This window comes from Ptychodera flava, chromosome 6, assembly GCF_041260155.1.
Source record: "Ptychodera flava strain L36383 chromosome 6, AS_Pfla_20210202, whole genome shotgun sequence".
NCBI classification, from domain to species: domain Eukaryota; kingdom Metazoa; phylum Hemichordata; class Enteropneusta; family Ptychoderidae; genus Ptychodera; species Ptychodera flava.
In genome coordinates, this window is record NC_091933.1 from 42514257 (window position 1) to 42536006 (window position 21750).

The following is a 21750-nucleotide window of genomic DNA, read 5'->3' on the forward strand; positions in this document are numbered from 1 at the left end:
ACCTGTAGATACAAACCTGTAACACAGGGTCTGTCAGAAGGATGATTTTTTGGCTTTTTACTTGGTGCTGGCTAAGCCCTGGTTGGTTTAAAAATGACTCTGATTCTGGAATTACCTCTATTTGGCTGTAGAAATTCTTCAGCATGAGAAGGGGCAATGTTTCTTCTGGATAATGACACCGGTTTTCATAGTGTGACATAATTGACATAATGTGATGATTTAAATGTAGAGAACTACACATACTACACTTCCTTGATCACTCATGATATACCTTTTCTTTGCTCATATTATTTGGATGAATTTGCTTTAGCATTATCTGGCTACACAGGATTATCCCTGAACAAAGTTAGTTTGATTTGGATTAGTTTTTTGTTTCTTTGTTTTGTTTTGTTGTTGTTGTTTTTGTTGTTGTTTGGGGGAACTGAAGGAATCTACTTTTAAATTCCACTGTGACAAATAATATCAACATTGTATACCTTTTTTTTACAGGATCATCTTTTTGATAGCAAGTTCAGAAGAAGAACTTCCCGTCATAAACCAACTGGTATTTCTGCTTTTGGTGAGCCTGCAAAAGGTGTTACTGGTGTACGCATCTACCACAAAATAAATGAGGCAAAGCTAAATCCCTTGATTAGACTTGGTAAGAGCAGCAACACAAAGCATTGAGAATACGACAAAATTAGCAAAATTGCCTTTCGGGGGCTACTTTTGTTATTTTTGGTCCAAATATTTATTTCTCAAAAGTTACGCATCTGATAGCTTTGATATTTGGTATACAGGTTTCTAGGCTTTATCTTAATGTTAGATATTGAAATTATGATGAAATCATCAATTTTGTATTTTTGCAGCTAATTTTCCCGATTTTGGTCAGGCCATCCTGAAATGAGCTATCAAAGATATCAACCTTCTCCATCAATACATGTGTCACAAAAAGTTATTCTCTACATAACACAGCAGAGCTCTATCAACTGTTGGCTCGCTTGTTTTTTTTCAAAACGCTGGTCAGACAGCTTTAATATTTGGTTTACAGGTCCCTGTGATGACCTTAGTGAGATAATTTCATAAGTCAGGAAATACTTAATTTTGTATCCATGTCTACAGTAGCTTCAGGGACTTTGGCCCTGTGTTTTACTTTTGTTATGCATGTCAGTTGTATGTTCTTCTACTTCCAAAAGTATGTTAAAGCAACCACTATTTATCTTATATCTTATATTATTATAAAATATTATCAAAAATAGATGTTACTGGGGACTGTAAAGACACTATTCTTCAAACTTAGTTAAATTTTAAGAGCCATTGATATATCAAAGACTCAGCAACATATATTAAAACAGACATATTCATGTCAGTGCACTTGTATTTGAACACAGGAGGGATCACAAATTAGAACTACATGTATATTAAAAATATACCAGTTATATGTAATGGAGTTATTAACTTACTGTTAATTTAATCAAGACTTCAAGAAAAGTAGCAAAACTCATTGGCTTACTTAGAATTGAACATTACAATAGAACAGCGTGGCACTATAAATAACTGCAATGGACAAATAATTGCATTGATAAAGAAAACTATATGTAACAAATGAGGTACGTGATGTAAAATGCAAGGATGCCTTTTACTGCAATAAAACAACCATTGTTCTGACTTGCCTTATTTACTTTGTGTGTGTGTGTGTGTCAGTGATGGTTATGGCACGATAGATCTCTTTTTGGAGGATATAGTGCTTACCACCTTTTTTTTTATTACTTTATTATTGAAACAAAACTAAAACACTTTATAACACAGATATTGTTGGTTTGATCAAGCTAGTGGTCTTCAACATCATTCCATAGCTGATTGATGCTTTCCAAACATTTTTTTTGTTTTCTGTTTCTATGGACAGTCAAATTGTGTTTGTGTTTGAAGCTCTTGCCACAACGCTCACATAAAAAGATTGCTGTGGTGTCATGGGTCTTAGCATGGTTCTTCAGGTCTTTTTTTCTGGCAGTTTTATAATTGCATTACTCACACTGATACTGCTTTTCTTTTGAATGCATAATCATATGTGAATCATACCGAGATTTTATTCCAAACTTTTTATTGCAAACTTGGCAAAAATATATTTACTGCCATGGCTACCTCTGATATGTTGCTGAAGACCTGTTTTACACTTAAGAGATTTTGAACAAATTGGGCACGTAAACTTTGCAGATCCATGCATCTCCTGGTGGGACTTCACTCCGTGAAAGGTGCGTGGTTTAAAACCACACACTTTGCATACTTTTAAGGGAACATCTGTGTGCCTTACAGAATGTGCTTTCAGCCTCCCACGTTCAGAAAATCCTTTGTCACAAATTTTGCATGCGAATGGGAATTTGCCAGTATGAAGTCTTGTGTGTTTCCGGAGACCAGTCTTACTTCTGAAGACCTTTGTGCACCCATCATAGTTGCAGCAAAACTCTTTGATGACTGTGGCAGCCTCTGAGATATTAGGAATGATTGGAGATGATGCAGGGATTTCGCGCTGACACTTCCTTCAGGTATTTCAGCATCAGTGTCTCCAGTCTTGGCAAGCTCAGCATCAGAGGAATCATAAGATGACTTGATATCATGTGTAGATTGGGGGTGTAATGGTGTTACTGTACCAGCATTTTCTATGACATCAAAGAGGGATACAGCAGTCTCTGGATCTGTTTTGTTAAAAAAATACATCAGTGATATTAACTGTCCATAGATAATGTACACTGTACCTGAAAGGCACAAACATTGCATATATTTATTATAATAAAATAACATTCATATTTTGAATAATCTTTCACCATTTTTTTTCACAATAACAGCCATTTCAATTAAAGTGGGCCAAATGTTTCAAATCCAAGGGAAACTAGTTGGAACTGCTGATGATTTTTTTGGTATATTTGCCCACTGTATATGTGTCAGTTTCGTGTTCAACTCCATAAAACGTGGAAAAGTCCATTATTCAATAGTCCATGGATGTGTGGGTTATACTTCCTAGAATAGTCTAAACTGTCTGAACATTGTCACTGTTTAAATCCACTTCAATGTATTCACAGGCCCGATGAGTGTGTGGGCGGAAAGGCGGGTCTACTTTTTCGTCCACACGTCGCACATCGTGTAAAGTTGTTGGCCACGGAACTGCAGCAAAATGAGGGGGTGTGATTTCGACACACTATGCCATTACTAGGCTACTGCTATGGGCGCAAGGAGACTGTGTTGTTATTTCTACACAAGAATTCGATTTTCTTCTGATTAGAACGGAACCGGCCGACGAAACCTGATCTGAGTATTCTCGAGACATTTTGTCATTGGATGGGGCATATTTGAAGTATAGACTTTCATCTGATAAGTAGTTTATCGATGAAAAATCACTTACCGGCCGCGGAGTTTCTGTCATCATCAGCCGTCGCCATCTTGAAAACACGCCCTCATGTGGCCAATGAGCACTATTTTAGTGGTCTACAGTGTGGTTCTACAGGGTCCGCTATGGGATCCAGTTGTCAACCGCGGGATTTTTCCGGTCCACGGTTGGTTTCCAGTGGTCAACAGGGTGGTTTCTATTCCCTACCCCTATTTCATTCCTACCCCTGAACCTTAAGTCGTGTATGACAAGACTCGTTGTGGACTTGTTCCGCCGTAATTAGACAGAGTAGCCGCAAAAGTTCATTCCACCCCGAATGGAAGAGATATTTTACCTAGCTTATTGGGATTTTAAAGCCAGTCGATCAAAATCATTCACTGGGCAGCTTGCCAGGTGGGCGGCAGCGGTGTATCTCTAAAAATTGCCGCCGGCCGAGACCAAACACACGAAATAACGGTGACGTCACTAAACCATAACGTGCAGAAGACATGCAGAGTTTAGAACCTACGGCTGGGATTGCTTGGTCTACATGTCTTCACCCACAGGCGCTTGGCACATTGCTTGGATAATAATCTTATTTAATATGTAGAATGTCTACATACGACTTGTGTATTCAATAAAAAAATCACCGGTCGTGAAAATAAGTGTAGGCTATAGGCTACGTGTTGACTGGCACTATACCGAGTGGCTATGGCTGCCTGGCTCGGGCCCGGCGAACGCACTGCATAATCATCAATGTTTAGAATGTCTACATGACTTCATTATTTATTAAAGAATAACGGTACGTGATATTACTGTACATGTCGGCTAGCCAAACCGAGCGGCTGTTGCTGCAGGGCTTGGGCCGTGCTTGGGCCCGTTGTCCACTGCTGCACAGACATAAACTGAAGGTGAGAAAGCTTTTCTCAGCCCGATTTCATAAATCAGCGAAATTCACAAACTCTGAGCGTTTCCGGTGATAAAAACTGGTCAACGGTCAGATGGTTGGATAAACAATCGATCGACTGGCCTCTTTTGCCTAAATTCATACCTTACCCTATGCTACTGGCGAGAAATCGTCCTGAAATCGGCTGGGCACACCAACCCAGCGCCGGCCATTTTGAATAAGCTGCATGCAATGTATGCGCCTGTGCGTACAACCCTTGGCAGATGACGTATTGTCTTTCAATTGCTCTTCTCTCATTGGACGCGTACATTGCATGCATTAACAGTCCGGGTCAGCTCCAAAATTGGAGACTCATTATGATAATGTATTCCGGCATTCAGCCAATCATCGACCAGATTACATCATTAATAAAGTACAGGTCACGCTGGGTCACAAATTACCCACCAAGTGTGATCGGCAGTTTTGGGCCGCTTATTAAGCCCCTGTCTGGTGAATTTCGACGAATTTCGACAGTCAACATAATCCACGTGTTCTGCAGAAGGTCATGTCCAACAAGGAGTCCGATTAGTAAACAATATTCGAAATATTGACGATTCATTTCTACCCCCAGTTTATCGATTTCGCTCAAGTACCGAGAATCATTTTGTGGATGTTCGTCATCTCTATTAGAAATACTGTTATAAGGTTATTTGTGTAGGTACGCGTATAACATTTTGCAAGGAAGAAGAGCAATGTCAGAGCTTTAAAACGATACCTGTTTTGTAGTTGTCAAACGCAGACTAAAAATGGTACGCGATTTTGAAAATGTGTTGACAGAGTGGCCACACAACTGTTCCCCATACGGTAGAATTTGTATCGCTGCCATCACCAATACAAATGGGGTATTCTGAACGATCTGTGTAGGTACACGATTTATATTTCGCAGGACTTCAAGCCAGAGTCTAGGAATCACAGCGATATATGGGGTTTGGTTGTCTTAGCCAGAATAAAACTGGTACGCGCCTTTGAAATTGTGTTTTGACAGAGTGGCCACACAACTGTTCGACATTATGACAGAATACGGCGCGGGAGTTCGACACAGTATGGCGTACGTAACGAAGGACGCATATGGAGGTTGCCAGGAAATACAATTTTTACTGATGGCGCGCTGGCCGCTGATTGGCTAATGAGAGTGGGGAAATATTATGGTATAGCGCTCCAATTTTGGAGCTGACCCGGACTGATTAATTTCGCCCTCTTTACCGATCAAGGTTGTGGTCACATTGTTTATGTCTTTTGTTACGTCTACGACATTTAAGTCGCTGAAAGGTGCTCGTTACAAGATTTAAATGGCCCATACGGTTGATACATTTGGCGCTACTACTACTGCGCGCAGTGGAGAATCGAAACTTGTATTTTAAAGTCAAGAATTCTGTTTTCGATAAACTTCGACGAACGCAAAAAGTCACAGACCTTATACTTTTTCATTTTTTGACACTTTGAACCTGTAGGTAAATAATCTCGACCCAGAGGTCAAAGAACTCTTTGACGAAGTTGGCATTTCCGAGTCTCAGCTCAAGGATAAAGAAACGTCAAAGTTCATACACGATTTCATCGAAAGTCAGGGAGGTTTGGATGCAATAAAGAGAGACCGGAGTGTTAGAGGTAATCCATCGACGTAAAATTTTATTTTATTTTTGAATATTTACTCCTTTACACAAATGCATCAGGTAACGATTGTTCAAAGCCGCGAGAAGGTAGAATTTGTGCAAAACGTTAAGTAAGGTACATGCAGACGTGAGAATGCGATATTATTATGATATATCATGTCTATTAAGTCGTCATTTCTGTCATTTTGTCCACGGTTTAGACACGAGGCAGAAATTTTAAAACATACGATTTTATTTACATGCACGCGACATCTCTCTGAAAGACATCTCGCGAAAATCTCTCTACAAAGTCTAGTCATCTTTAGATTTATTAGTATTACACGCAAATGGTGCGTTCAAATACGAACTGCATGGCATTCTCAAGAAAGGACTAAAGAGTAATAAAAAGTGTCATCCACAACACACAGATCAATGAATATATTTTCTAATCACAGCTCAACCACTACCACAACCACCACCACACGCTACGCCAGAGACAGCACCGCCATTGCCACCATCCCGTGCTGGGGCGGCACCTGCTCCCCCACCACCGTCACGTGGAGATGCACCACCCCCTCCGACGCCTAGTAGAGGCGCCTTACCACAACCACCAACGTCCAGGACCAGCAGTGCCCCGCCTCCTCCGCTGCCATCGAGAGGGGCATCGCAGCCTCCACCTCCCCCTCCGGCCGTGATCAGTAGCCCAACACCTGCAACACCGATCAAAAGCCCTCCTCTTCCGCCACCGCCACCCTCAGGAGGTCCACCGCCACCACCACCTCCACCTGGGCCTCCGCCTCCACCAATTACAGGAGCAGCACCCCCGCCACCGCCTTCGGGCCCACCCCCAATGCCGGGCGGTGACGGAGACAGTCCGTCGTCCCGTGGAGCACTGCTTAGCCAGATCCAAGGTGGCGCGGCACTCAAGCATATCGACTCCAACGAGCGGACACCTCCAGTTTCTGCAGACCCGAGATCAAACCTCATGAATCAAATCAGAGGAGGATTCACACTAAAGGCGGTAAGACACTCAATATTTTGTCACACAGGATGTTTTCGAAGCAGAAATAAATGTTTGTCGACTCTAAATTCATGTTTCATTCTATTGCAAAGTCATAATATACGGGGTGACGCACAACTCGTGGCATGCCTCATTCATTGTCTCACCGGAGTAAAAAAATCTGACACTACCTAACATTCTCTGGCTCCCTCCTCCCTATGTATGTATGTATGTATGTATGTATGTATGTATGTATGTATGTATGTATGTATGTATGTATGTATGTATGTATGTATGTATGTATGTATGTATGTATGTATGTATGTATGTATGTATGTGTGTGTATGTGTGTATGTATGTGTGTATGTATGTATGTATGTATGTATGTAGGTAGGTAGGTAGGTAGGTAGGTAGGTAGGTAGGTAGGTACGCACGCCCGTACGTACGTTTGTATCTCTAGAAAGAAGATAGATAGATAGATAGATAGATGGATAGATAGATAGGTTTGGTCATGTCCCTGCGTGCGTCCGTGCATGCGTGCGTCCGTCCGTCCGTCCGTTCACGCAGATATCTCAGAGATGCCTTGAGCGATTTCATTCAAACTTGGTACAAGGATTACTTCATATGTCATACATATGCTCGTCGATTTGTTTTGTGATACGATCCAATATGGCCGCCAGGCGGCCATTTTATTACGATTTTTTCATGTACAGAGCCAAAACTCAGACATGTTTCAACCAATTTTATTCAAAGTTGGTACAAGGACATTGACCAATGTCATAGATATACAGGTCAATTTGTTTTGTGATACGATCCAATATGGCTGCCATGCGGCCATTTTGTTACGAGTTTGTCATGTACAAAGCCATAACTCGGGCATATCTCAACCGATTTTATTCAAAGTTGGTACAAGGACATTGACCTATGTCATACATATGCACGTTGATTTGTTTTGTGATACGATCCAATATGGCCGCCAGGCGGCCATTTTATTACGATTTTTTCATGTACAGAGCCATAACTCAGACATGTTTCAACGGATTTTATTCAAAGTTGGTACAAGGACATCGACCAATGTCATAGATATGCACGTCAATTTGTTTTGTGATACAATCCAATATGGCTGCCGTGCGGCCATTTTGTTACGAGTTTTTCATGTACAAAGCCATAACTTGGACATATCTCAACCGATTTTATTCAAAGTTGGTACAAGGACATTGACCTATGTCATACATATGCACGTCGATTTGTTTTGTGATACGATCCAATAAATTAAATTAATTGCTAATTTGCATTTACATGATGAACTTTTGTTTTTAGGGTGAATGTCCAGAAGCACTGCATCAAACTTTATAAAATATGGTACCAGTGATAATCTATCAGTGTTATGATAGGATGCAAAAATGTTTTGCAACATCCTGTTGATTAATTCCTAGTTGACTCATTTAATGACCTTTAGGATGGTGGCCTACATTGGTTTTATGTTTTCAACACCATGGAACTCATTCTTGGCCATTGAGCGCCATTTGTATCAAAGTATTTTTATCACAGACCTAATTAATGAAGAGGACTCTATCCTCTCTGAGGACTTGTAATCAAAGTACCCATTAACAAGTGGGGACTGTGTCATTAACGATGACTTATTGTTTAATGTACTGTGACTTATGCTCTGCAAAATACTTCATGAGAGGTTTGCTTGGCGAGTTCTTCAAGGCGATATTAGTAGTGCCAGTTTCTTCACATCAAGGAAGCAGTAGGCTTAATGCACTAAGTATACTGGTTGATGTCCTTGAATGCACATGAATCTTTGTTGTTAATGACCTCTTCAAAGTCCTGTGATGTTTTAATGGAAAATCATGTTTTTCAGTCAGAGGCCCATCGGTCATCGACTCTGGCCACCCACATTTGTTCAACATGCAGACGACACGCCGAGCATGGTCACGCGACCAGGCACGGTTTAAAACTTATTTCTCTTGGGAAATAGTCTTTGAAATATTAGCCTCTGACGTCACCTTTTTCCGAGCCTGCGGTCTCTACAATTATTTATTTTCTCGTAGCGTCACGTGATCTAGAGAAGCGCGACACAGAATAAGCCTGTGGCGTGTAATGATATGTCTATTTGTACATTTCAGGTAGAACAGCAGGAGAGACCACCACCACAAACTTGCCAGACAGGAATGGCAGGGGCTCTGGCCCGCGCTTTGGCACAACGCAACGCTGTGATCCATTCTTCCGGTACGTATGTGACAATCATCTTCGATAGCCAAATGTGATATGTTCAAATTATGATGAAATCTACCATTTTGTATTTTTGGGGCAATTTTTGCCATTTTTGGTCAAAAAATGTGTTTTTCCAAAACTACTGTCTGATAGCTTTGATATTTGGTGTGCAGCTGAGGTTCCTACAGATGAACTTAATGATATATATTGAAATTATGATGAAATCTGCAACTTTGTACTTTTGGGGCAATTTTTGCAATTTTTGGTCAAAAAATATGTTTTTCCAAAACTACTCGTCTTATAGCTTTGATATTTAGTATGCAGGTTCCTACAGATGAATCAAATGATATATACTGGAATTATAATGAAATCTTTAATTTTGTATTTTTGGGGCAATTTTTGCCATTTTTGGTCAGAAAATTTGATTCTCAAAAAACTACTTGTCAAGATAGCTTTGGTTGACATGTTCTTAGGGATGATCTAATGTGATATATTCAAATTATGATGAAATCTTCAATTTGTGTATTTTTGCAGCTATTTTGCCACTTTTTTCTGGCCACTGAAATGACCTGTCAAAGATTTCCACCTTCTTCATCAACACATGTGTCAAAATAGTTATTCTCTGCATAAACACAGCGGAGCTATATCGGCCGTTAGGTCACGTGTTTACTGTTTTAATGGCACTCGCACTTCTTCGCTTAATAGACACAGAGATGTAGACCAGTTGACTTACTGACTTCAGTGAGAAACCCAGTCTGTTCGACTGTGGTGGACCACGTCTTTGTAGACAGCTGACCTTTCTTTATATAGTACCCATGTAGAAGTATTGTGATTAAACTAACCGAATCATTGTGCACATGTACCACTCGCCTCATCTCGCTGCGTTATTACCGGACTTTCAAATGAAAAAGCTGGATAGCAACGACCACCAAGAAAAATATATGTACCGTACGATTATGACCACTCGGCCACGTGACAGTATGTATGTATGTACGTATGCATGTATACTATGTACATATGTATTTGTATTCTTTCCTTGGACATTAAATCATCTAAAAATGTTTTTCATGATTTTACAAATACAGATGATGATGATGATGACGACTTTGATGATGATGATGAAGATTGGGATTAATTCCTCGGTCTCGACCTCTTGACATTTGCATGCACTGGCAGTGACCCAGTCGGACCAAAGGTCGCGAACCCCAAGAAAACAGTGAAGAAAATAAAGACAGTTGTCCAAGTGCAAGATGCAACAGTGAGCGTGGCCCAGCAGTGTACAGACTTCGCAATTAGCAGTTTACTCTTGTAAAATGATATGTTCTATTTGTTGTCTACAGTTTAATACATCTTCCTTCGATATTTTCATTGACAGGAAACATTACAATGAAGAGGCTATAGATTAACGATGTGGCAACAGAAAATAGAGAACAACGTACATATGAAATTGAATATTATTCGCAGGAACATGGTACTCTATTTGATTTTCTAAAATGAATTTCCGAAATTTAATATGTAAACTTCAAACAGTAATTTCCACATTCACTCTCTATTCCAGAATATTGATTGCCTTGTAGAGAGAATTTTCTTTTCGAAATGGGTTAATTTACACTTGGCCGTCACTATATAACCACGGACCGAAATTTCTTATTGAAAGCTGTCTCTGGTGTAAGGTTTTATTTTCCTTCGTGTCTGTTTTGTAACTTTTTTGAAGTGTTTTGCAATCCTTTTGATTGCGTTTTTTGTTTTTAAAGAACAGGTACAAATATTGTAAGTAAAAAAATAAATAAACAAATTAAAGCACACTCTCAAGATCTGAACACATTCGTGATTAGGTCGACTCACGAAATGCCAACGAAAGCTCGGCCTTCCGACAGCTGTATGGAACAGTATGGTACAGGAAAAGGCATCAGGCAGACCACAAAACTGAAGGTGTACACGGTAGATGCACTGCCTTGACTTCTGTATATGCCTGTAAGATATAGAAGGTATCGACAGTATGTTGTAAAGGCCATTCCAGGAAGTCAAATCATTTTCATCTGAAATACCAGCGAAAAATGTTTATCATGATGTGAAATTGAGAACGGGACACATAGCTGACAGAATGTCTCTCCTGCTGACCTATTTCACCATTTGTGGTATTTTATCCAGTGTGCTGTACCTCTCGGTGGTACCTTGGAGGTAAAAAAAAGTCACGAGTGCTGATTCAATAATGCTATTTTGTGTTATATGCATTAAATCCTCTTGGACACACGAAACTATAGGGTTGACACCCGTGTTGTCAACACCAGGCACACTAGCTCTGGGTGTAGCCATAGCTGTGGTGCTTTACGAGGAGGTGGAGGAGTTAAAAGTCCTAAAAGTCGAAATCAGTCCGTAAAAGGTAGGAATCCCGTCTGAAAACACCACAGCTATGGACCAACAGCTACAGGCACACTAACAGATTGACCATATCTTGAATCGGTTGTCATGGTAGCTAATTTATTCACAATCATTGATCATTGATATATTTACGTAGTTAACATGAGGCTTGAGCAAACACTGCGTCAATTTGCGCGTAGTTTTCAAGTTTTTCTGGAAACATCTCGTTTGCATTATTTCCGTCCTTGGCGATGATCTGCTCCAAAACTACGACTTTTAAGTAATTTTATTACGTTTATTTTCTGAACGGCATATCTAAACTAAGAAGCAAATGGTAAACATCTTGCTTCATTTAATGATGAAAAATTCACTTTGCTGACTCACACTCCTGTTCGTTAAAGCTCCTTTGGGTGTCACTTTGAAAAACCATCTAATTCATCGAGACCAGCACAAAACGACATTTCATTCAATGAGGCGGGCACACATATACCTCATCTCATTCATTGAGACCAATATCTTAGTCAATCGGAACCGACTCCAGGAGAGGTCTTAGATCAAGCATATCTCGTTCGATGAGACCAATGAGACCTATGCACACCGTTGATTTCATTCCATGAGACTAATGTATAGGCTTATCATCTCTATTGCTTAAGGTTAGACCCTTACATGGCGAAGGCTCCCCTTGGTTTCAGGTAGCTGCATTATTGTTATCCTCGATTGACGACTATTTTGCAATTTTGTTAAAATTTTAAGATTTAGGAATATTTTAGTCTTGATTTCATTTATTCTCGCTTGAAATATATACATGCATTATGTGTAGAGATTATTTTCTACCAACGAGTGGAGTTATAGCAAAATGGGGCAGACTTTGTTGGATAAGCGCAGTTATCAGACAGTCGTCTTACAGACTTACTTTGAAGCTTACGGGAAAGTTTTTGTCATAGTTTTTGATAATATTTGAAAATTTACCTTCCCCTGTAGAGGTAATACGTATACAGACAATAGCAGCTATACAAATACGATGGTGTCGGCATGAGACTGAGGTGTTCCGTTGACGTTCAAGTCACAAATCCATAGGACTGAAGAAAGATTTAATGAATAATTTTAAACAGTGGAAAATGGATTGCTTTTGAACTGAAATTAAAGTAAGGGAGTGTCCATGGTCATTTATAGCACTGGACTTTGCAACTGTAATGACACCTGGACCCGGGCAGCCTAGGCCGCGGGGTCAGGAATTCGGTCTCACAATACCTGGCAGTTGCCCGCTGGGAAGATGTCAGTACGAGTGTCTCACAGTGAGTTAAAATACCATTTTTACTAATTTATTTCCTTTTATTTGTTTGCTTTTTTTAATCAGAAGTTATAATTTACACTTGAAATTTTGCTAGTTACCCTTGAATTTCGTTGTTGCTTATGAAAGAAAATAGTTTTTAATATTTTTGTCTTTTCCGTGGGAAAATGTAAAGAAAAAGCATTAGTCTTTAATTTAAAGTTAGATACCTTTTTGAGAAAAGGAAGGTACCACTAGTCGTTCCAAATCACAGCGCCAGGTTCTTTGTAGTTGATACTTGAAGACTTGAAATACGTTAGTCTACGCTCTTAATGAATATTTTCGGACGATCGCCCTCTAGCGTCAAAGTTTAAACGTCGGAGATTCACCTGGCTTTTGTCCTGCAAATCTTCTTTAGGAATGGAGTAGAAAAGTCGTTCTCGCAACTATTTTTTTATGATAGTTTTCTGGCAGTTACTTGTGAAGGTGCACTTGAAGCCGATGACCAAGTTTTCTCCATGTTTTTGTTACCATGCGAAAATTTAGTTTAGGCTACATGTATAGACGTCATATACAGACAATAGCAGCTATTTTAAATTTGGAATATCAGTTGGTTTCAGGCAATTTGTTTTCCATATGCACATTGAGCCCAATTTTGTATTCTTGGATATGAAAGAAATGGTATGAAATTTCCATGAGGAAAGTCTGAGCAAAATTTTCAAACTTTCTGTTTCGTTGGTCAGTGTCTGTTCAGTCATGGGGAACCAAAGCTATATGTCGACCGTCACGTCTGACATACAATTTTCAAGGTTACATTTGACGATTTGGAACTGTGCAATCGAATCCTTAATTCAGATCTTTCGAAGCGTGATGACGTTATTGTCAGAAAGTGTCATCAGAGTTCTGTTTTGATGATCTTAGGTCTTTCTGCTTTGGCTGAATGGTACCTTGTGTCCCCGTCACAATGTGAATCCCATCAAACCAAACACTATAATACCATTGTAAAGTTCACAAAAGAACAAAGCAATGAGGATTGTTCTTTTTATCGGGCAGTGAGAACAATGAACGACATAGACTAACGGTGCTCCTTCAACACCTATGGAAACCGCTGTATTCGACCGGGGTCTAAACAGCCGTTTCTGGAAGAGTTGGATTGAACAAGAGGAAAAATGAAAAAGGATATCATTTCTCAAAATTTAATAGTTTTCTATACTGACAAATATGCAAATTTCACCACGATTTAAACAAATTAATAACAATTGTGTTCTTTAAAGTGTTGCATGGCCAACTGTGTGGAAAATTAAAAGCGAAAAATCGCGCTTGGTCATATTTGTGTGTGTACCCCGGAATGTGTGTAGAGGGCGCTAATCCACCGAAAGCCCGCTATCTTGTCTAACTGGTTTATTTACCTGTAGGTTTTTAAGAGTCAACAAAGGCTTGATTCACGTCACTCAGTGACCCTGGAGGCCAAGGAAACACGGTTAACACAATAGCGGGCGTTCTTTGGTGACAATCTAAAGAGTAAATCTCAACCGAGGTGCTAGTTTAGTTGTCTTTAATCACTATATTCCGCGCCTTACTCCAGCAAGCCTTCCGATTTCGAGTAAGGAATGACATGAAGAATTCAAGATGTCAACGACAAAACTAATCTGTTGTTTTATTCTAACCTTGGTCCTGCAAAACGAGAACATTTACGGTAAGTATAATCCAGCTGTTGTTTTTGTGTCGGTTAGCTGAGCCTCGCTCTCTTGAGTTTTAAAACCAATGCGTATTTTTTCGGCGAAATCGCTGCCAACCTGGATTTGATCCTGACAATCAACAATTCGACCGAAATGACGAATTAGAGTGACAGCATCGGAAAAGTACAAATAGCAAGCTGTGAGTAAGTTCTTGCCAATGTATTGAATAAGTGTTTTGGTTTTTGTGCATGCCACTGTAATTTTGCCCAAATAAATTTCATATCGTCTACAGTTTAAATCGTCGTCATCATTGTATCAGTAAGAGATTAAGGAACTTGCATCTGATGCTATCTAGCCAATTTAAGACATTCATTTCAAGATCGCCAGTATCTCAAGGTATTTGTTCGATAAAATTACATTTACTTTCACTTAGGTCCGGTCACAACGATAAAAAACTGTTGTAATTCCGTCAGAGAGTACCGATGAAATGTTTCGCTGACTGTGATAGGTCAAAACTTTGTAGTCCAGTGAAGATGCCCATGAAATATGCCCACTACTTAATTTATACCACGTATTTGATAACATTGATCGCAGAAATATTTGTTGTATAACTCCATGTGTATGTGTCGCGGAAAAAGGATGTAATATTTTCAGCCCAATTTTAACTCTTTAACATCTCAGAGAAGGTGAGTTAAAGAGTTTTAAGTCCTTCTGAAGGTGGATACCAACCGTCCTGACAATCATTTCACCATGGAGGTAACACAGAGAGTGTGATACCTCTATGATCACACTGACTTGGATGAATTCTATTTGGCGAAGCTGTCTCACAAGATGAGGGTTTTTGTTCGTTCACGTGGTTGGATTTTACGGGTTTAAATGCTGCTTGACAGTTATATTAAATTGTTATCGCTAATGTGGATTCACGACTATTTTGACCGTGTAAGGTACAGAAAGTTTCTTATTTAGCGTGGCACTGCAGTCATACTCTGATCGTTTTTTCACTTATCCGGTGAGACGGGGAGCGGGGCCTCGGGTCCCGGATTCTGGCGTCAAGCGCCCAGCTCCCTCCGCGGGAGAGGCGCGACCCCCTCCGGCCACAGTGTCAGGCGGGGAGTTTGACTGGGGCGGTACATCTGTCAAACGGTAACGCAGGTGTCCTAAGGCGAGCTCGGCGGGGACGGAATCCCCGCGTGGAGCAAAAGGGCAAAAGCTCGCTTGATTTTGATTTTCAGTGCGAATACAGACCGTGAAAGCGCGGCCTATCGATCCTTTTGAGGTTGAGGGTTTCAAAATTCTGCTCAGTACGACATGTGTACAACTCTTTTTTTGAATATTTATCTATGTTTAATCTTCTTTTCGATACTCAGTCTGGTTTTAGAAAGAACTACTCATGCCAAACAGCCCTAATCCGTTTAACAGATGAAATTTTGTGTAATGTTGACAGTGGTTATTTGAATAGTGTACTCCTGCTTGATCTATCAAAGGCATTTGATCTTATAGATCATGACATTTTGCTTGCTAAACTACATGTTTATGGGCTATCTGATGGAGTGATTAACTGGTTTAGATGTTATCTCTCAAATCGTCAACAGATTGTAGATTACATGGGTAGTAGATCGACCATTTGTCGTGTTACCACAGGTGTGCCGCAAGGGTCTATTTTAGGACCTTTACTTTTCATGATATTTATTAATGATATGTCATTGTCTGTTGATTCCTCCACCCTCCACATGTATGCTGATGATCAGACACTACTTACAAAGGAAAGTGTATTAGTGAAGTCAATGATGCTGTAAATTGTGATATTTTACCGATTTCTAATTGGATAACCCATAATCATATGCGTATAAACGCAAGGAAAACTAAGTGCATTTTGATAACTTCACCTTTTATGTTGGGTCATTTGAATAATTCCGATGTTTCATTGTCTATAGAGATAGCTGATACCAAGATCCCCAAAGTTATTTCAGGGGAGATTTTAGGTATATCTTTAGATGAAACCTTATCCTGGGATGTTCATATTGATAATTTATGCTAGAAATTGAGTATGCGCATTGGATTTTTACGTAAACTTCGTACTTACATTCCTTTTGATCAGCGGTTAGTACTGTACTATGGTCTATTCCAGAGTATTCTTGATTATTGCTGTGTAGTTTGGGGGAACACAACAGTTAAGAGTATTGATAAAGTGTTTATACTTCAGAAAAGAGCTCTTCGCACGCTTTTTGAACTTCTGTTTGATTTCCCTTCAGTGGATTTATTTTCATTACTTAATGTCATGTCAGACAAAGAATATTTTACTTCACCGCAATTGAAACATTTAAATGTTTGAAAGGGTATGGTCCACAGTATTTATCAGATTTGTTTACCGCTCAGAGTGATGTACATAGTCATCATACACGGTCTACTTCTCGCCAGGATTCTTATGTACCTAGATGCTTCTCTAAATATGGTCAACGTAGCTTTCAATACCGAGCTGCCAAACTGTGGAATGCTTTACCAATTGAAATCAAACAAACTACTGTTCTGTACACCTTTAAATCTGACTTGAAAGATTAATGTGAAAATGAATGTTCCTTTGTAGATGTAATTATTGTAATTTTGCTTGAGCCCCGATGAAAATTACTGTACAAGTAACTCGGCCGCTCAATAAAAGTGTAAATAAATAAATAAATAAATGTGGACAGGCTGTACTAGTTCTCTAAGTAAAAAGAAACATCAAGAAAACAACCCTGCAGGTGCGACTGGTATTTTATATACGTTAAAACCTGTGAAATCAAAATAGATACAAGATGAAGACGCATGAATATGTGCATTTGTCAATTGTGTAATTGACGACAACGCGATACTTGGTCACGTTGAAATCCACCCACGCCTGACAGGTTCACAGGCATGCAATCATTTTCAAATTGATATGTATTTGATTTTGATCAGAAAAAGGCAAGTAATCCATTTCTTCAACTCTTCTCATTTCAATAAATATTCCGTTTCTTTAACAACGTGTTCCATTTAACTGAATTACAATTTTAGCCGTATTCCCTGTGTTTGAGTGAACGTTTAGAGTTCACTTTCTTGTTACAGGGTTTCCAGAGTGAAAAGATTCACACAAATGACTTCTAAAAGGCAACTCCAGACAATTAACAATACATGATTCAACTCAGTTCAAGTCAACGAAATTAATCTATATTGCCAATTCGAAGGTTTACTGTATTTTTCGGATATCTGTACAAAATTGTCGGGAACGAATATTGTTTGGAACGTTTTGATTGTTTCTTATTGCCGAAAAACAACGATGCGGTGTGTCATCGTAGCCAAATTTCAAAAACTTCATCTCATTTCCACTGTCTGCTAATTTTGCAGATTCATGAATAGGTGAATAAAATAACATCGTAACTGTGTTGCCATGCAGACACTGAGGCGAAAAGAATTGCTGATATTGTGAAAAGTTCCTGTTTGAAGTATTCTTACTACTCTCTCAATTCGAAGTCTTCACCATATTCCTCAGACAAACTCTTAACAATATGAAAACAATTTATGAATATCTACGTTCGGCAATGAGTCGTGTCAAGAGCAATTTCAATGCATTTCTTCTTTAGTGAAGCGTTCCCATTTCTGTTAACCGTGATATCACGCAATGGCGTTGCTGAGAAAATCGCGTGAACGCTAAAGTTTGAAGTGACAGCGACAACAGATGAACAAAGCCATTGTATTTGAAGTGCATTGCTCGAATCCGTGTCACCTTTAATGGTCGTCATAAAAACTCGCTAACTTAATCAGTTTTTATTATCGTGAACGGATAAACCATTGAAGATTTGATTGAAAGGATGATAATCCAATTCAATAAAAATAACAATAGGTAGATGAAAGTATGATCCGGGTTTTTCCAATGGTATTGACGATAGCCAATTGACCCCCGCCCTGTTTACATCGTTGTTATGCCTCTCACGGCAAAACATACATTATATGGTGTCGTTATTTCAAACAGTCTTTTCAAGACAGACCACTCCCGTGCCATCGCCGATGATGAGAATGCCGTTGCAGTACAATCGCCCAATTTGTTCCCAAATGAATTGCTTGATAAAACTGTCTGAGCTGAGGTCTGTTGAAACCGCGGTTGTAATGAACACGACACTTTGATTTGATTTTATTGTGGACTGATGTTGTTGGTGTGGTATCGCTATGTTGTACTGTCTTCTAAGAGGAGTGAGTTGTCAATGCAACCAAATACGGACAAAGATATAAAATTGAACGACTGGAAATAAAATCTATGATTATCGTGACAATCTGATGCGCACATAGAAGATAGTTTTCCATAGAAACCATCGTTAAAATACTACACAAGGTGTACACACCTAGTGCTATCAAGCCGGACTTATTAGTCTATGAAAAGCATTAGAAGGAAGAATTTGCAAGGCGATCACGACAAGACTTCAAATTTCAAAGGCATTCTCGATGAAACAGGCAATCGGTCTCGTTCTCACAAATTGGCCACCAATACTTTACGTTACATGTACATTGCATTTGTTTCGTAACGCGTATATCAACATTAGTGGGTTTGATGTTTCGTTACTAAACTGTGAACGAAAACGATGAAGAAACTTTTCCTTTGATTCTATGCCCGTGTACCAACTGTAGGTCGGCGTTCGATGTCTTTGAAGATTTAATGCGACTTGCCGGGTTCGTTAAACAGACAGAATTCACTGTGCAACCCTGTTCAACATTGTGAAGAAAATTAGAGGAATCATTTTTCTGTTGCTTTGACAGTAAAAATGCAATCCAATAAACAGTAAATTCGATGTTGTGAACATGATTTTACCAAAATTCTGAGAAGTGTATCTACCACCATCACAACAAAACTTTGAGAAGTGTATCACAATAAAAATTGACTCAAAGAAATGTGCGGTAGAAAAGTTGAAACAGGATTATACAGATGCAGACAATTAAAACCGCTCTATTTAAATTTGTGTTTTTCAACTACTATTGTATTTCGAGAAAACACTTGCAACCCCTTCTGTACTGGATATGTGCAAACAGCGAGGAATCTTCAAAAATTTGGTACTTCAGAAGTAATACAAAAGACAGACAGACACAAAGCAATCTCACAATCTCACTGGAACGGCGACTTTCATAAGATGAAAGAACGATATCCCGTATCTATTGATATTATCGTATCTGGGGACATTTTGTTTTGAAAATTTTCCTTGATCGAGATATGTTATGCACTTTTAATACAGTAAACGCCTTGAACCAAGGAAAAGGGTACATTATTAAACACAGTTTGATGGTTACTTATGATACAAACTCTGGTTGTGCCAATGATACAGTGATGAATATGAACAATCAATGACTAATTCAAATCTTTATTTATCTTTATTCATCAGCTATTGACTGATAAACACCATTTTATTTATCTTTGAACAGTTCAAACGCAAACAACGTGTACGCTATCCTATCCTGGAACACTTTTCAACGTTGACGAAGATGCATTCGCAAACACTTTGATCGCCGGAGGTTCATCTTTCACCGGAGACCCTTATCCGACATGCGAAGCCAGATTGGCAGCAGCAAGTCCCGGACCAGCCGACATCTTCCACGTAAAACCCGACAATGGAGAGGTAACGCCAATGTCATTCGTGAATCGATACATTTACATGTATGATTAAGCTAGTTGAATCTTTTTGTGAAAAAATTATCATAGATATTGAACATACCACTGATTGGTCGCCGATTGATCAATAAAATCAAAGCTATTGATTTATTCATTGATAGATAGGAGGTGTATTGTGACTCTTCGCATTTCTTATATTGTCACTATCGCATTTCTCGCCACATCTTATTCTCTACGAAAAGTGATACAACTGTGTTACAGATATGGAACTGTTTTCTCATCATATTTCCAGGAAAATCTTACAACAATATTCTAAATTGTTCTTCTAGCTAAGAGTACCGTTTTAAAATCCGGAAACGATTGAATAACAATATTTTCCATGACTGTGATTTGCGTATGCTCTTGATAGTCGTACTGCGACCAGTAAAATAATGACCCGCCGATCTGTTTTCAATACAGTTATATACCAGTTCAAATCCGACAAACCTGAACTACGAACAGGCATCTCAGCACAGAGTGGTGATAGAAGTTTGGGATGGTGCCGACCCTGCCACGAAAAATTCCGTGAGCATTACAGTCAGAGTGAATGACAGAAACGACGACCCGAGTTTCGCTACATTACCGAACGCTCCAAACACGGTCTATGTCGACGAGGACGCCCCCAGTGGATCGTCAGTGTTCACAGTTGTTGTCAATGACGAGGATAATGACATCATCAACTACGCCATCCTGTCACAGATTCCTGCTGGTACTATGAAATTTGGCATAGGGGGAACAACAGGTCGTGTCACTACCATTGGTACTCTACAAGCAGATAACCCAGGCGCAGTGACGTCATACACGCTACTGATAAGGTATATATCACGTATTTTATAACTAGTAGTACTTTCATTGGTAAAATTTCAGTAGCTTTGCTTCCATCCCAGTACCTGCATGGAAAGAACAAATATGTGTAAGGTAAAAGAGTTTTCATCTTATAAGAATCTTTTTACTCTATTAAAAGGCATAACATTAATTGTATTACATCTGTGTGTCTATTACGTCAACTAATGCAACGTTCTGATAGGACAGTGACTGGAGCTCATACCGGTAATGGTAAAATAGCTATTCATCAGTGATAAAACGGATGCGTCACCTTGCACGGATCGGAAGGTTGATGCCGTAACAGTGGATGTGTTTACAACCGGAGGTTATTTGCAATTTTTGACAAATCTTCCTTTCTTAACATCCTTAATGTTTTGCGATGCTGCCTATGAAGAACATCTTGGCACGTACGTACAATGCAAGCATTTGTAACACTTTTGAAAATGAACTTTCGCTATATGAACTGAATTTAAATTTCGCACGAGGATGTTATATTACAAGTCAATTTTGAATTCAGTTTTGAAATTTCAACTTTGTTCTATGATCAGGGCAAGTGATGGATTGGAAACTATCTCCGAAAATCTGATCATTGACGTGCGTGAAGTGTACGATGAGCCGCCAACTTTTCTCAACAATCTCTATCTTGGAGAAATCAACGAAGATGTTGCATTCGGAACCAGTGTCACGTGGCCAGCCGCAATACCGAACGGCCCTGTCGATCAACTCACTGACCGCGATGCTACTGATACATTCACGTATTCTTTGAGCGGTATGTCTGACTTGTGATAAAACGCTTCATTTGTAACTATTATAATAATAACATAGTATTATTGGGTTTTTTTAATTTGTTTGTTTACTCTAACGTAGTTGCAC

At 39.3% G+C, this 21750-nt stretch overlaps 3 protein-coding genes across 5 annotated transcripts in view; 2 read left to right on the forward strand and 1 right to left on the reverse strand.

The window, feature by feature from the left end:
• LOC139135890 (actin nucleation-promoting factor WASL-like) overlaps positions 1-21750 on the forward strand; it is a 570409-nt gene that overhangs the window by 11288 nt on the left and 537371 nt on the right. Inside the window, exons 8-11 of one of the 3 annotated variants that reach the window (XR_011553054.1) lie at positions 5738-5891; positions 6331-6896; positions 9008-9110; positions 10181-10808. Coding sequence is in view for 1 of the 3 variants with exons in the window: in XM_070703664.1 (XP_070559765.1) it covers positions 5738-5891; positions 6331-6896; positions 9008-9110; positions 10181-10230 (873 nt within the window). In the remaining 2 variants the exon portion in view is untranslated. Of the gene's footprint in view, positions 1-5737; positions 5892-6330; positions 6897-9007; positions 9111-10180; positions 10901-21750 lie in introns of those variants that run through there. The other 2 variants (XR_011553055.1, XM_070703664.1) reach the window with 2 other exon arrangements.
• On the reverse strand, positions 2302-3518 carry LOC139135856 (uncharacterized). The gene is made up of 2 exons (XM_070703605.1): positions 3377-3518; positions 2302-2672 (listed from the first exon to the last, which is right to left on the reverse strand). Exons 1-2 carry the CDS (start codon positions 3411-3413, stop codon positions 2302-2304), a joined length of 408 nt encoding a protein of 135 aa, XP_070559706.1. The 5' UTR covers positions 3414-3518.
• Positions 14185-21750, forward strand: part of LOC139135857 (protocadherin Fat 4-like) — a 107351-nt gene continuing 99785 nt past the window's right edge. Inside the window, 4 exon segments of the mRNA XM_070703606.1 lie at positions 14185-14422; positions 19827-20020; positions 20473-20867; positions 21426-21646. Of these exon segments, the coding sequence (XP_070559707.1) occupies positions 14356-14422; positions 19827-20020; positions 20473-20867; positions 21426-21646 (877 nt within the window). The 5' untranslated portion in view covers positions 14185-14355.

What these genes read in the sequence shown, in the direction of transcription:
- LOC139135856 (XM_070703605.1), bottom strand. Translation starts at nt 3,413, where the DNA reads ATGGCGACGGCTGATGATGACAGAAACTCCGCGGCCG. An exon ending in TGACAGAAACTCCGCGGCCG is followed by an intron (nt 2,673 to 3,376) that starts GTAAGTGATTTT and finishes TTAACAAAACAG; the next exon opens with ATCCAGAGACTGCTGTATCC.